The sequence below is a fragment of the Amblyomma americanum genome, chromosome 7 (genome assembly GCF_052857255.1).
Source record: "Amblyomma americanum isolate KBUSLIRL-KWMA chromosome 7, ASM5285725v1, whole genome shotgun sequence".
Taxonomy (NCBI): Eukaryota; Metazoa; Arthropoda; class Arachnida; order Ixodida; family Ixodidae; genus Amblyomma; species Amblyomma americanum.
The window spans coordinates 108,669,357-108,683,452 of record NC_135503.1 but is presented as its reverse complement, the minus strand read 5'-3'; the positions used below and the strand labels follow the sequence as shown (position 1 = coordinate 108,683,452).

The 14,096-nt window shown below is 48.2% G+C and overlaps 1 protein-coding gene across 1 annotated transcript; it reads right to left on the bottom strand.

Moving 5' to 3' along the window:
- Positions 1–7,894: 7,894 nt before the first annotated feature.
- Positions 7,895–13,801, bottom strand: LOC144097996 (palmitoyltransferase ZDHHC20-B-like). Its single transcript, XM_077630571.1, has 4 exons — positions 13,588–13,801; positions 11,657–11,870; positions 10,526–10,883; positions 7,895–8,334 (listed from the first exon to the last, which is right to left on the bottom strand). Exons 1-4 carry the CDS (start codon positions 13,799–13,801, stop codon positions 8,065–8,067), a joined length of 1,056 nt encoding a protein of 351 aa, XP_077486697.1. The 3' UTR covers positions 7,895–8,064.
- Positions 13,802–14,096: the final 295 nt, after the last annotated feature.

Here is a 14,096-nt window from a genome sequence, read left to right as displayed (position 1 = left end):
GATAGATACTAGGCCCATCTTCCATTAAAACATGAGAACAACCGTCGTCGTGCGCCAGCCGTGAAAGAGTTCTGCCCTTGCGCCCAGGAGAATTTCTCGGGAGGAGGGCGGCAGCCTGACAGTGTGATCGTATAGTTTCAAGTGTTGTCCTCACAACAGTGTAGTGAGGACACTCGCAAAGAATACGGTGAATTGTGGCTGGGATATTTGAGCGTGAAAAGTTTAGAATAGCTGGAACTCTGATCTTGTGGAGGTATAGAGTTTAGTGTAAGCGACACCTAGCCGAAACCTATGGTACAGTGTGCCTTATTGGCGCAGCAGGACCTTAAACCGAAGATGAAATGCTAAACCTGCATCGAGCCTAGAGATGTGGTCCCAGTGATTACTCAAGCCTTCTGTGCAGTTATATCACTGCTTACACTGAACGCGGCAGCAACGCTGCAATGTGAATACTGGAGAAGTCTACTTTGATAGAAATACAACCAACATCAGCCAGCTAAGCTTAACTTTAACATCAGCGCATTCATTTCCCATGAGCCGGAAAACTGCATTTCTTCTTCAGCACGCTTCGGCGCAGCGAAGAAGAGCTGTTTTTATTTTTACCTTCCAAATAGTAACAGAAGTCTGCATAACGTGTCTTCATAACCGCATGATGGCGAATATCCTCGTCGGTAAAGAAATACTGAAGCGTAAATAAGGCTAGCTACGCCAAGAGCTTATTTTGCTGGTAACTCGAAACTAAACGCAAACGTATTATAGACATCTGGGAACTTTATATCGACATTTGTGTTATCTTCCTGCATATTTTTCATCCCCCTCTTTCTTAATCCCTTTGCATCAATTCATCAATGAAGATAAAAACTTCAACACAGAATGTGTCTTGAAAACAGATGCGCAGGCGGAAATTAATACCCGGCTCGCAACGCTAACAGCGTGGGCCTCGGCCAAAGCAGATAAAACCATTATGTCTGCAGTCAAGCTGCCAGGTGGGAAAGTTTTATGGTGATTGTTTTAACCTGCGCCATATTGGCTTTAAACCTAAAATAGGTCGTGTAAAAGCGCTAGTAAGGAAGAGTGGCGGTAACGGACCGCAACTAAGCGGCATCTTTTGATCCGGGAGAGCCTCTTTTATGGCGACAGTAAAGCGACCAAGTTGCTCCTGAAGCGTTCTTCCTTCAAGTTTCAGGGCTCAAATTTTCTTATCTGGTGTGTGTTCGGCATAGATATTGCCGTGCTCGACTTTTGCTTTCCGTAAAAAAAAGTAGACGGATATACAAAGTGGGCTGCCGTAGTGCTGTGCCTCGGTGAAAAGGCGACGGTGCCGATCACCGGGAGACGTCGCTTGTTGACTCTTTTAGAAAAAAAAAAAGTGCCAGCGTTCTAACGCCTAAACCGACACCCCGGATTCTCAGTACTTGTCAGACGGTGCGGCAATGTCATGATTGGTTTGCAGACATACTTAACTGCTCTTACTCTATGCATAGGCGAACCTTTTCCCATTACATTACGATCGAGTTTCCTATAAAGTTCTCCTTAAATAAGCAAGAAAACCTGTGCTCCTTGCATTGCTTCTTGCTTGCGCAGATCGCAAAGCTTGGCCCCTCATCCACAAAAGCATTATGAGGACACACCCTTGAGACGCATTGGTTTAGAGGTGGCAATGATTCCTCAGTGCGTCCTTGTAAGAAACTTCTTAGACATTGTTTCTTTCATTCGCGGTGCTCTCTCATAATGTTTTTTGCGGTGCAACATGTTTCGGAGCCGGTTTTCCCGTTATGTGGGTTTTTTTATGAACAAAAGCCCAATATGAACATCTTCATATGTGGGTCACCATAAACCACATTTTCAACGACTTAATGTTTAACCTCGAATACAAGATATGAACATTCATGCGCTCCAGTTCAGCCTACGTCAGGGAGCCGAAGGTGGCGGAAATGTCGGCTTAAATATCGTTCTACTCCTATTGTGTGAAAAAAAAACATGGCCTTGCAAAGGTTGGCGTTTTGCCATCTCTAAGATCTGAAAAGCCTTTTATTGAATGACAGTACGTAAAGTAAGCAAATACCCCGGCATACACGAGCTGCGAAAAATGGAAATGTGGACGCATAGCATCCTTCTTAAAAGTTTAGAGGGCGCCATGGATGCTTGCTTCTGCTACCTATAGTGCAGGTTGGAATTAAGCTATTTAATGCGCCAGCTTACCGGGGCACGATGAGGGTTGTCCTCCTCCCCTTCACAGATTTAAAATACCTGGGATGCTCCTGGCCTTCCAGTACACAGCTTAGCAGTAAAATTGGAGGGGAAACATGAGATCCGCCTTAAGGCTATGACGTGACAGCGTTAATGGCCGTATATGCGGAATAGATCATTCTCGAGTTTGCATTCATAGATCCCTAATAGTCTTCATACCACTGCGGGCGCAGTGGTGCAGCAGCTAAGAAATGCGCCACTTCCCCGCGCTGGCAGGTGCACGGCCGCTTGATGCAAAGCGCGAAGCGATGCACTTCGCTTCGCGCTTTGCATCAAGCGGCCGTGGCAGGCGCTGCCACCGGTCGGCTTGTGCAGCCAACGTTGCTCTTCCCAGGCAACTATTCGCAATCAATCATTCATTTAACGCCTACCTCACACGGTGGTCAGTTTACTCATAATCCGGTAGGAAGATTTCCAGGAATTGTGTTGTGTTGGGCATTATAACACATAGGAAACTAAGGCCATCATGCGCCGAGCTCAAGGTATAAAGGTTACCAGGAAAACACACAAACACACACGCACACAGACACACACACACACACATACACACACACGCACGCGCGAACACACACACACACGCGCACACACACACACACACACACACACACACACACACACACACACGCAGACACGCACACACACACACACCCAGACACACGCACGCACACGCACACACGCACGCACGCGCGCACACGCGCACGCACACACACACAAACGCACACACACACACGCGCACACACACACACACACGCACACACGCACGCGCGCGCACCGTGTCAGCTGGGTGGTAAATGAATGATACACATTGAATATATACATTCGGGCAGGTTGCCCACAATCTGGTGTGCAAGTGACCTAGGTTGCGTCTGTGGATTTTTCGTTCACAACGCTGACGTCAACGACGCCGTATTTTCTGCCCAACGGGAGCCTTCACGCAATCGCGTTAAAACCGAGTAGACTACACTCCAAACAGAAAGGAGTAAAAATGGCGGAAGCTATCCCCGAGCGCACTACCTGTCTACTCCCATGTAGCGTATTTTTGTTTCGAGCATATGAAGCACGCCTGGAATATAAAGTGAGTGTGCTGTACTTTTGTTTGCCTCTTTTTACTTTGTCTTCGATTCTGGTCTTTTATTCTCCGTTGTGCGAAATTATCGTATAACTTTACAGTGAGGCAACTAAGTTCCTGCCTATAATACACAATCTCCTAAAAAGAAAGTTACGTTCCGGCATCCTTTCCTTCGTTTCACTCGCTCTTGGCTCTTTCGTGTCTTTGTCCTAACGTGCACCTCCTCGCCTGAAGTCTGTCTGTTCAGTGTAGTCGCCAGTGCTGCAGAATGCTTCAGGGGAGTGAGACTTTTCAACTTAGACAAGAAACTACACGCTTCGCTGGAATTGAGCGCCAGTGGCGCGCTTTTGGCTACCACTCTGACGACTGAGGAGCAGATAAAACTTACCCTTTATGAAGCACATCTAGCGTGTTTGGTGGTATTAGCAAACAATATTTCGAATAACCTATTCTTTTTCCCGATAGCGATCCGTCACTTCTATTGTGCTTAATTTAGCATTCTCTTGCTTCCCCACAGTGGCAATGAAAATTGTTTGGCTGTCTGCGTATGTCCAAGTGAAGCTGGTGTCCGGTGGTAGTAGTGCCTTATTTAACAATTTCCGCCCCTCCCCATTCTATTTTTGAACCGAAAGCAATCCTAAGGCTGGGACCCCGAAATGTTTCTGGAGTTCAATTACTTGGTCATTATCGTGAGTGCCTGCTCATACCAGTAAAATAAACTGCGCACCACATCCCTTCGTGGTCAGTCGAGTTCTCACGATTCATAATAGTAAAACAGGGCCGCCACGTTGGCTGAGTGGCTATGGCGCTTGGCTGCTGGCCCGAAAGACGCGGGTTCTATCCCGGCCGCGGCGGTCGAATTTCGATTGCAGCGAAATTCTAGAGGCCCGTGTACTGTGCGATGTCAGTGCACGCTAAAGGACCCCAGGTGGTCGAAATTATCCACAGCCCTCCAATACAGCATCCCTCATAGCCTGAGTCGCTTTGGGACGTTAAACCCCCACAAATCAAATCAAATAGTAAAACACGCAGAGAGGCAAGATTGCGCATAACTGGGAGGAGGATGCGTAGAAATGGACAGAATACATACAAGCAAAAAGAAATGAAGGGACGGAAACCCTCCACAAGTTTGATTTCACGGCCTTAAGCATACGCCAGCGGCAAATGTTTTTTTTTTTATTTCAGAGCAATTCCTTGGCATGCAGCGCCAGGACGATCCTGTCGAGGTTGGAGCCGTCGGCGCACACTGCGAACCCACCATCAATCCGACTTACACCGCCTTCCGAAAGACCGCCCCTCCTGGAGCCGTTTGTATCGCTGACACGGCTTTGCCGTTGGTCAGAGATCTCCATCACAAAACAACGCCCCAGCTCTCGGGGCCGCGTCATTCAGACCTCAGCCAATCCGGCCTTCCTTGCGCTGTATATATCGAGTCTCCCGTTCCCCCCGCTGGAGACGGGCCTTGTGCGTGAGCTCGATCTTGCGCTATTTATAATACGACCGCCGCGTCAAAATGGCCGCCCTCTTCCTCGCTTTCTCCCTGACAGACAGGCCGGCGTCTTTATCCAGTACCGCATACGCGGCCACCGGGGAGACACGGGGGAGGGACGCAGTTCTTGGCCACGCTGCTGGCGGTGAGGTTGGTCGGCCGCCGCACGCGCACAAAAGGAAATCCGAATCCTTCTAATGACTGCCTGCGATGCACAGCCCGCATCACCGATCCCTCTGCAGTGAGCCGCCGCTGCGGCACGTCTTGTGTCGAGGCCTCCCCCGCGACGAGGCGCGGCGATCGTCTGTCTGCAACCGCGGTCGCATCACGGCTCGTTTCATGCGCCGTGCGCTCACAATACGTTGGTAGTGAGGCAAGATGTAGTACGGCTTGGAGAGCGATGGGGGGGTGGCGAGACGAGAGTACAGGGCATGCGACGCCACATGTGGAGCGAAGGCGCAGACTTTTCCAGGCTGTCGCAGGGCGCCCCGCAACAAGGCTCCATTGTTGTGTCGCTCGCCGCCTCGTTCGCGCAACTGCAAACCAAGTGTGCACCATCCCACGGAGCCGTTCAACGAGATTCTCATTTCCTGCCCGCGCTTCGCGCCAAAAGGGAGTCGCGGTGTGTTCCGGAGCTCGCTATCGCAACTGGCGATCGGACACTTCCATGTAAGCGGTGCGCGGCGTCCCGGTTGCGACGTGCACATCGCCGCTTCCTCTGATGGCGGACGCAGCATACAGTATATAGGCGAGTCGGCGAAGACGCGACTAAGCGTAATTCGTGTATACTCGACATTAAAGGCGCAGGCGCTGTACGGCGCTTATATATATCCGCACACGCCTTCGCGGGCCTCTGTTTCCGAGGCACGCGCGGAATGTGAAAGACGGTCGCGATTCCGGCAAATTGCTTCGCGATGCATCCCGTGCTGTGGAGAAGGCGAGTGTCGTTCGAGTTCCTTCCATCTTCGGCCTGCTTTGTGTGTGCGGCCGCGCATTCGTGCTCGCGGCGGTGCTCTCGAGTTAACGCGGTGGCCGCCGCGAGCGCGCTTATCGGCAGGACCCCGGCGCTGATCGCGCTCCGGAATCGTAATGGGATGACCTAATTGCAATTCCGTTTCGAGTGCGATGCGAGGAAGGCATTTTCCCTCTCCTCCCTTCCATCCGCCTGCGCCCGCTTTGCGCCGGTCTCACAATGTAGCTGTATACTGCACCAGCTCTGTACTCTCGCTAGCGTTAGAACAGTCCACCAAGCAGAGTGTAGCCTGAGAGGCTACACCGTATACTTCGAGACTTTCTTTCCGGCGTTGCTCCTATTCCATGCTTCATTATTCAAAAGTAGCATGCCTAGATGCTTATCCGCAAATGATTTTGAGAAAAGAACACAAAAGTAGGTGCAGCAGTCAAGGCAGTAAGGCTGGGCATTTCCTACATTGTTTCCAGGTGCTCAGTCGAGTAAAGCATAATCACTGTAATGGCACAAAATAAGAACATAGAATAAGAAAATAAGACCATATCGGGGCATTCCGGATATCATGTGACTTTGAAGAAAATTAACCTCTGAATGAAGCGGGGAGCTCTGAAAAACAGATCCGTGGTGTGGCACTATATAAGCTTCGATCTTGGAATTGACATGAGCTTGCGTTCGCAGCACCATCTGCTCATCTAGTTACGAAGCAATCTCCGTAGATCCTGGAAAGCCTCGGTGCAGTCTTGCACGTTTTAGTTTCTGCTTCTGCATGAGTTGCTTCGTGTTGTATGTGGATTAGCCTTCCAGAGAGTTTCTGAAACACGATTCCGCAAGCAACCTTTTAATATCTGGAACATTACTCCACATATATGTTTATTCACTATGACAAACCAGAGTTCCATCTAAATACGTTGAATGTTTACACAAACTTACATCTTAGTTGCGGTAATAGGAACACTATTAAGAGAATACCTATAGCAACCAGCATTTCCTGGTCAATTTTTGGAGGGGAAATTAATTGGCGCAATATTAAGTATACATTTATTTTAGGAACAATTAAGGACATGTTTATAAAGCGTAAGTTACGCGGGTAAAGATTATCATCGTGTAACAGTCTCTAGGAGGGCTCAGCCGTTAGTAGCCGGCGTGCTTGGTGGTTTCATCGCCATCCTCAGCTGGTCGCCGATCATGGGCTGGGGAGCAGCTGGCCTAGACCCAACTAGCGCAGGGCCCCCACCAGGTTGCACCAGCGGCTGCATTCGCGGGTAGACGGCGACAACCGTACCAGGCGCTGGAAGCCTGTTCACAACAGTCGGTCCGGCGCCGGCCAGAGAAACCGGAAGTGCGGCCGGAAGCAGCAGCGGGCTGGGCCAGCCAACTGAGTGGCGGGCGACGAAAGTATAGATTGTGCATAAACTGAAATTTCACTGTGCCGAGAGAAAACGCACTAAAATCTGGTATTCTAGGTCATATCAATATGCACTGATTACAGTTTTGTTCGTGCCCAAGACGCAAGTGCGTCTGCCGAAGTCCATCGCAGCGTCACCTGACGGCATGGCAAGTAGGCATAAAGATTGCACATGCCAGAAATGAACACCTGTAACACGGTCACGACTGCCGAGATCCGGGCCGCCAGGTGACGCTTCCACGTCCTTGCCGCTAGATAAGTGTTCCAAATGACAGTAAACTGGACACTTCTGCAGCCGAAAGGGCGGGATTCTTTTAGCACCTTGATTCATTTGGTCTAGGACATTTGTTAAGGTCATGTATGAGCATTTATTGAGCCTTTGTTTTCTGATAACATGTTTATTATTACTTAAAGAGCCCCCCCCCCCCCCCCCCCCCCCCCGGGAATATTTATTGACACGCAGTCCATTGATGTATCTTCAACTTCGTGTTATTTTGTGCAAGAGAACTGAACAACCATTGCATAAAATAGCACGAAGAAGCAATATTTGTGACCTTATGAGACATCTGAAATCTCTTCATAGGTTCATAGGTGTCATAGGTGACGGTACAGAGGAACAATTTATTTATAGATTCGGATTCTCAAGCAAGTACCACTCAGCATACGGCGCGAATCAAACAAAAATTACACATTAATATTTCCCGTAGAAAATCATAGTGGAGTAAATAGAATCAGTTATCAAAGTAGTGCAATGTAGTTACCATCGGGGGGCCGTTACAGTCCAGTTCGCTTAAGCTTTGAAGGGAGGGTGGTTATTTTCTTTCTGACGGGTATGCAGGTGATCCAAATTTACGCGCCGCCCGTTCTCCGAAAAAAGAAATTCAGCTCGAATTGCTTAAAGTGCTTTTTCGTGCCGATGTGCACCGCGAGTTATCTTCGCCCCTGCTGCGCGTGTGTTTCGCGCTCCCTCTTCGCCGAGCATGTCCAGGGCACACACCCGCTGGCGATGCAGCCGGAGCGTCCCTCTCCGCACGGACCAGGGGCAGCCGCAGGTTGCTGGGGTCCGGGTGAAGCCTTGTGGGGAAACGAACACCGTCCCCGGGGGTCGTGAACACCGGTAACGCCCAGAGCCATTTAGTTGCACCGAAAACCTGAAACGGAGATCTTTCTTCTTTCACTTCCTCCTTCATCCCTTCCCTTACGGCGCGGTTGGGGTGTCCACCGATATATGTGAGACAGCTGCTGCGGCATTTCCCTTCCCCCGAAAACCTATTACCAAGATCACGTACAAGCAAGAAAAATAAAACAGTGCTTATCCATTCTCAAGTACATATATACGCTCTAGTAAGACTCAAGCTTCAGCGAATTGGCAGTTACCAGAGTGACAATAAGAACTTTGACACAAAGAGAGAGAACGACCCCCTCCTGTCTTCGTTGTCATCCTCGTTCATGTCCAGCATTCTTAGAGAAAAACTTTGAATGTCAGAATATTCTAAGCTATTGTTGTGTAAATATTGGACGTAATGCTGTATTATTGATATGCGTAGCAAAATCTTCCTTTTAAAATTTTTCCTTTCAGTAGCTAAGACTGACATAAGAAACCAATGGGGAACGTTTTTGACGATTCCAAAAACGTTAATAGCAACAAAAGGCAAGCCTGATGAGGGGATATCTGCGGATATATTGATTGTTAGAGTGAAATGTTACAATACACGAAAAAATTACGTTCATAAACTCTTCGTAGTTGAAAAATGCTTCTGTCCAGTATTTCTGGGTATGTTCCTGAGCCATGTTTTCCCGGCTGCAGCTGTGCCATTTATGCAGAATAGTTATTAGAATACTTGTAACGTGTCTCGCGGAAATGGAAGGCAATGCTGGCCGCTAAGTGCTGAGACAACAGGTTAGCAAAAACGACCGTCGATTTAGCAAATTTCCTTATATTCAAGGGTATCGAAATCGAGTTGGCTCACTGTACTCGCGCGGGATTCGACTGCACTGTATTGTAGCGCAGGGATGAGATGAACCACGTAGTACAAGCTAAAACACATAATCAGAACGTATTGGTAGACAGTGATTTCATGTTTGTAACTGAAATATTCTTACTTAGAATTATTGTTCAGGCTGACTGTTAAGAATAACAATGCTCATAATTAAAAGAGAAGGTTAGCATCTTAATGTTTAGTGTGCCATTTCATTCACTGGTGGATTCTTACGTGGACTTGAAACACACTGGGTTATAACTCATCAAGTACGCCGCACGGGGAAGGCAGCCAGTTATTATCGATGAAGTTGGGTTGTGTAATGTGTACACCAAAGAGTCAGTACACGGGCGTTACGACATTTCGCCCCCATCGAAATGAGCCGCCGCTACCTGGGTCGTATCACCAACCATAAGCTGAGCTGTCTAACACCATAGCTGATGAGCTACCGTGGCTGGTTAATTTGAAATTTTTTTTTCAGAGTACAGGGCGTAGACGACATATTTCATGCATTGTTTTGACGACCAAACATTTATCAGTGCAGCGTCCGTCTTTTGCCGTGTTCTTTTCCTTTGCGTTGCTGTAATCTCCAACATTGCTTACACGCCTGCGTTTTTTCCTAAATCTGAACGCAAAATTTAGCGCAGTACTTTAGATTGTCGCTGTCAGAAAACATTGCAATTCAAAGAAGAAATTCTTGTACTTAGCAGTTAAAGTACCACGCACAGTTTGTAAATCTTGACGCGTGAAGTTATATCACTACGCGTTGGTGTAAGGAAGAACAGAAATGTGGACAAAATGCACTTGGACCAAGCAATCTGAAACTAGAGACGGGTAATACTGTGGGACGCCGGCTGATGGATGGCAGAAGCTGAACTGCGCGGAGCATGAGTCTTCCACTTAATGCCTCGTTTACTTCAAAGAACGCACCGAAGCTCGCATGGTTGACTGCACACTGAAGGCACACATGATTCCGTCATGTGGGCTACTAGCCTGATTGCTCTATCGGGATAATTTAAATAGCACGGACGGGAAATAACTCAAATAATTGCATGTTAAATTTTCTAGTCTTGTTTGTGCCTGACTCGAGTCCTCTACATACACTGTGCGAATTCAAGGTAAGGAACAATTAAAAGGGGCTGCAGTTAAGGCTCTATTTTCCATCTCTTCTACTTAATCTCACCTACAGCTCACTGCAACCATATACACGTTGTACCAGGAAATGATGAGCTCTGCAGAGCAACAGTTCTATACAAGTGCCATGAGCCTTTGGCGCGTATAGAAGATTTGTGATACATGTATTTATGATTGCAACAGAGATAATTGACGAAGTTAAGGGAACATGAAGAGCACAAGTGAATACCTGCACAATGTTCTTGGTGCGACCGATGTCGAACGAGTCATCGGGATCCCTGAACACCGTTGCTCGCATGTTCTCCAATGTTGTGATGTTGCGAAGCAGGTGGTCCAGGTGGCGGCTGAAGAAGCAGCCAAGGCCAAAGGACAGGTAGACCCCGGCGGCGACCAAGCCGCTCACGCTGAGCGTGGCAAGCGAAAAGCCTAAGGAGAACCAGGACATCACGGCGTGCACCACGGAGGTGGTCGCCGTGAACGCGGCCAACAAAGAACCGTAGACGAGGGTGAGCAGAAACGACTTTTGGGTCGTGAAGGAGACGCAGTTGTTGAACCATGGGCAATGATGGTCCATCTTCGGCACACATCTGTGGAGCAACGAGTTTTGAAGTGTTGTTTTCGCCGAAAGTAAAGAGGCCACGGCGCATGGTAGGTGCTGAGTCCGACATCATGTGGGGCCCAACTGAGTTGCGTGATAAGACTGCAGGCAATCGTCCCAGTAACTATAAATAACGGATGACTAGTTAAGCTTGCATTTTGTAGAAGCCTGGGTCCGTGAATTCTTTAGTCCGTCTAGCCTAAACTTCAGACACCCGCTGAGCTTATTTTGGCCAACAGTAATGTGGTCTTTGTCTTTCGTATTCAGCCGGGCAGTGATGCATTGCCTCCGCTTAGCAGCTTCTCGGTGATGAGCAGAACAATGACAGTCGACATTTATGCACCTTTTTTAAAAAATACAGGGTTTATCTTCATTAAACTAAAACAATTCAACGTTACTCAGTGAAAAGCTGAACAATGACAGCCGAGATTTATGCACCTTATGTGAAAAATGCAGGGTTTATATCCATTAAACCAAAACAATTCAACGTTATACTCAGTGATAAGTAGAACAATGACAGTCGACATTTATGCACCTGATGTGAAAGATGCAGGGTTTATCTCCATTAAACAAAAGCAATTTAAGGTTAATCGTTTTGACCACATCTTAAACTCGTACCTTGGGCATGGAGTCCTGGCGACCTTTCCTGGCATGGCGACCTTTTGCTATCAAATTCAGTAAGCTCACGAAGGCACCAAAATTGCTAGGTCTGCCCTCACCGATCGCGGCTGTTTACTTAAGGGGAACTGCGTGGCCTCGTACCTCCCACACCACGAGCAGTGGTGGGTGCGGTCAGGCTTGATGCGGCCGCAGGAGCCGCAGTAGCGCACGCAGCCGTCCAGACCCAGCGTCAAGACTCCTCGCTTGTCGCCCAGCTCGTCCAGGTAGCGTCGTCTCTCGTCGAAGTCCTGGAGTGACTGCAGCCGCTCTTTCTCGCTCGCACTGACGTTGAAGGAGACTGGGATCGGGGCGAAATCTGCCGCCATTCAGGGGTGGTAAACAACATAACGTTGTACAGAAGGGACACTTCGGAAAATTCTTTTCGGTAGTGAATGTAGAGAAAGAGCCCCCCCATTTTTTAGGTCCTTAGTGCAGCGGCTCCTTGAAGAAGGCGGTGAATATATGTACTACGTCAGCATGGCTTGAAAATTCGACAAGGCCGAGTGTTGTCTTTGCAAAATAGAATAAGCAATAACAGGCGCTCAAAAAATGTACGCACATAGCAAACGATTGCCTTTGTATGCACTTTGAAGACCGGGTATACTGAATTAGACGTGACAACTGTGTCTCGTTCATGTATTCTAGAAAGTCTTCAATCGGAATTATACCACTAAACGAAATGAGTCATGAGCAGCAGATAATCCGAAGGCCTAAAGCCTCAATCCCGACTATCCTGTCTAGAGCCTCGTACACACAAATGCCGCTGGGTCCAGGATCAAACATGCCATCGAAAATTATTTCAAATGTTACATGGTCTTTTGTACCACAAGGTATGCTTAAATAAAACTTGTAGTGTTTAGTCGCCGTGTGAAATTTTACATTTTGTTTATCAGAGCGTCTCATTTGGCGAGTATGCAATGTATGAGATGCCTCAGCTCCATATTGGGCAATATAACAATGTATAACCACCGACAACGTTGAATATTTGTTTTGTCGAGTACAATGTCTGGCACTGATGCAAGAAAATTTTTCTGCGCATACACATGGCAATAACTTGCCGAGAGATTTCACAACAGGAAAACGATGACTGCTACTATGGCCAATCAAAATTTTGCAGAAACTTTGGTTAACAATAAGACAAAGTTAACATGTTGGTTATCCATATGTAACGCGAGATTCAGCGACACCTTCTTAGCTGAAGTCGATAAAGAATTGGTGGTTTATTATAGACTTCTATGGTATACGGTGTGCGTCACGTCTCTATGCTGCCACTTGTGACGTCACTCTTTTCTGCCTACACAGAATGGCGTTTTACGTGACGAGTGTCCTCATAAGTGAGCTGACGGCATGCTGACCAGTCAGCATAAAGCTGTGTTACTTAAACGCCGACCCCTTAAAACCGGGAAACGTGGCTGTAATAGCGGTTGCTGTAAGATTTGGAATAGGTACAAGAAAATCACCGAACCAGTTGCAGCATTTTCTAGCTGGTCGACTGGCATAGTAACATTGTAACCATCCTTCGCCAAATAGGACCTTTTCGTCCCATTTTACGTTGGACATTGCGGAAAAGTACACACACAGTGGAAGCCTCGGTGCCATTTAGGGATACTGAAAAAATTTTTGAACTCCTTGCCCTGGGCACGGGCTAAGAAGCAGAGCGATAGGCGCCTTTACGACTGAAAGGAAAACTCGCCACCTGTAAGCAGTATGTGCGCTCAATCTAAGGACCACCCCGCTCACACGAGATCAAATGGCGTATTCGCTATCATCCACTTACCCTTGTGGATCTCATTCACTATCACCCATATTTCCCTAGGGGCCCACGTGATCACCGCTATAGAAGACAAGCAAAAGAACGCTGGACTTTTATAAAACAGTATCCAACACGTACACACTGCATACAGCCCTGAAAGTCAAGCCATGACGGCCACCAGCCCTTGATACCATCCAAAACACGGCACGGGCTTCCCCCGTTGTGGAAGCTAGCTGCCGTACAGCACTGTAGGCAAGCACATGCGGGCGGACTTACGTACCCGTGAGTGTGGTGTGCGCGAAGGACCAGGCGCAGAGGAAGAACAGCGCGTGGAAGGCAACCACCAGGACCACACGGAGCGCGACCGTCTTCACCATGGTGGCGCAGAGGACGTGCACGTAGACGTAGTACGTGCCCCCAAACACCAACAACACGGCCACGACGGGGAGCCATTCCACCAAAGGATGGTGGAAGCGTGGCGAACGTCTGGGCATAGTCCTCTTCTTCTTCTACTTCTTCGGTCCAATCCCGCACGCGCCTGTCAGGAGCGAAGGGAGCATGGCTACTTTCATGCAGTAAACCCCGTACAACAGGAAGTCTTTCGAAATCCGCCGTAGGGTTTAATTAAAAGAACGCACCACTCAGAATACTTCCAGACGAGGACCATCTATCGTATCAGGGCACATAGAGGTATGTATGCATCTACTCTGAGACTGCTAAACTGTGGGGATGGCTTAGTATTACTCATCAAAAATTGCCTAGTCAGCGTTCCCGGAACATTTATAGGGC

Excerpts from the sequence above, each read along its gene's own strand:
- LOC144097996 (XM_077630571.1), bottom strand. The coding sequence starts at position 13,801 with ATGCCCAGACGTTCGCCACGCTTCCACCATCCTTTGGTGGAATGGCTC. Across the intron at positions 11,871-13,587 it reads CGCGCACACCACACTCACGG|ATTTCGCCCCGATCCCAGTC; the intron begins GTACGTAAGTCC and ends GAATGGCGGCAG. Across the intron at positions 10,884-11,656 it reads CACTGCTCGTGGTGTGGGAG|ATGTGTGCCGAAGATGGACC; the intron begins GTACGAGGCCAC and ends GTTGCTCCACAG.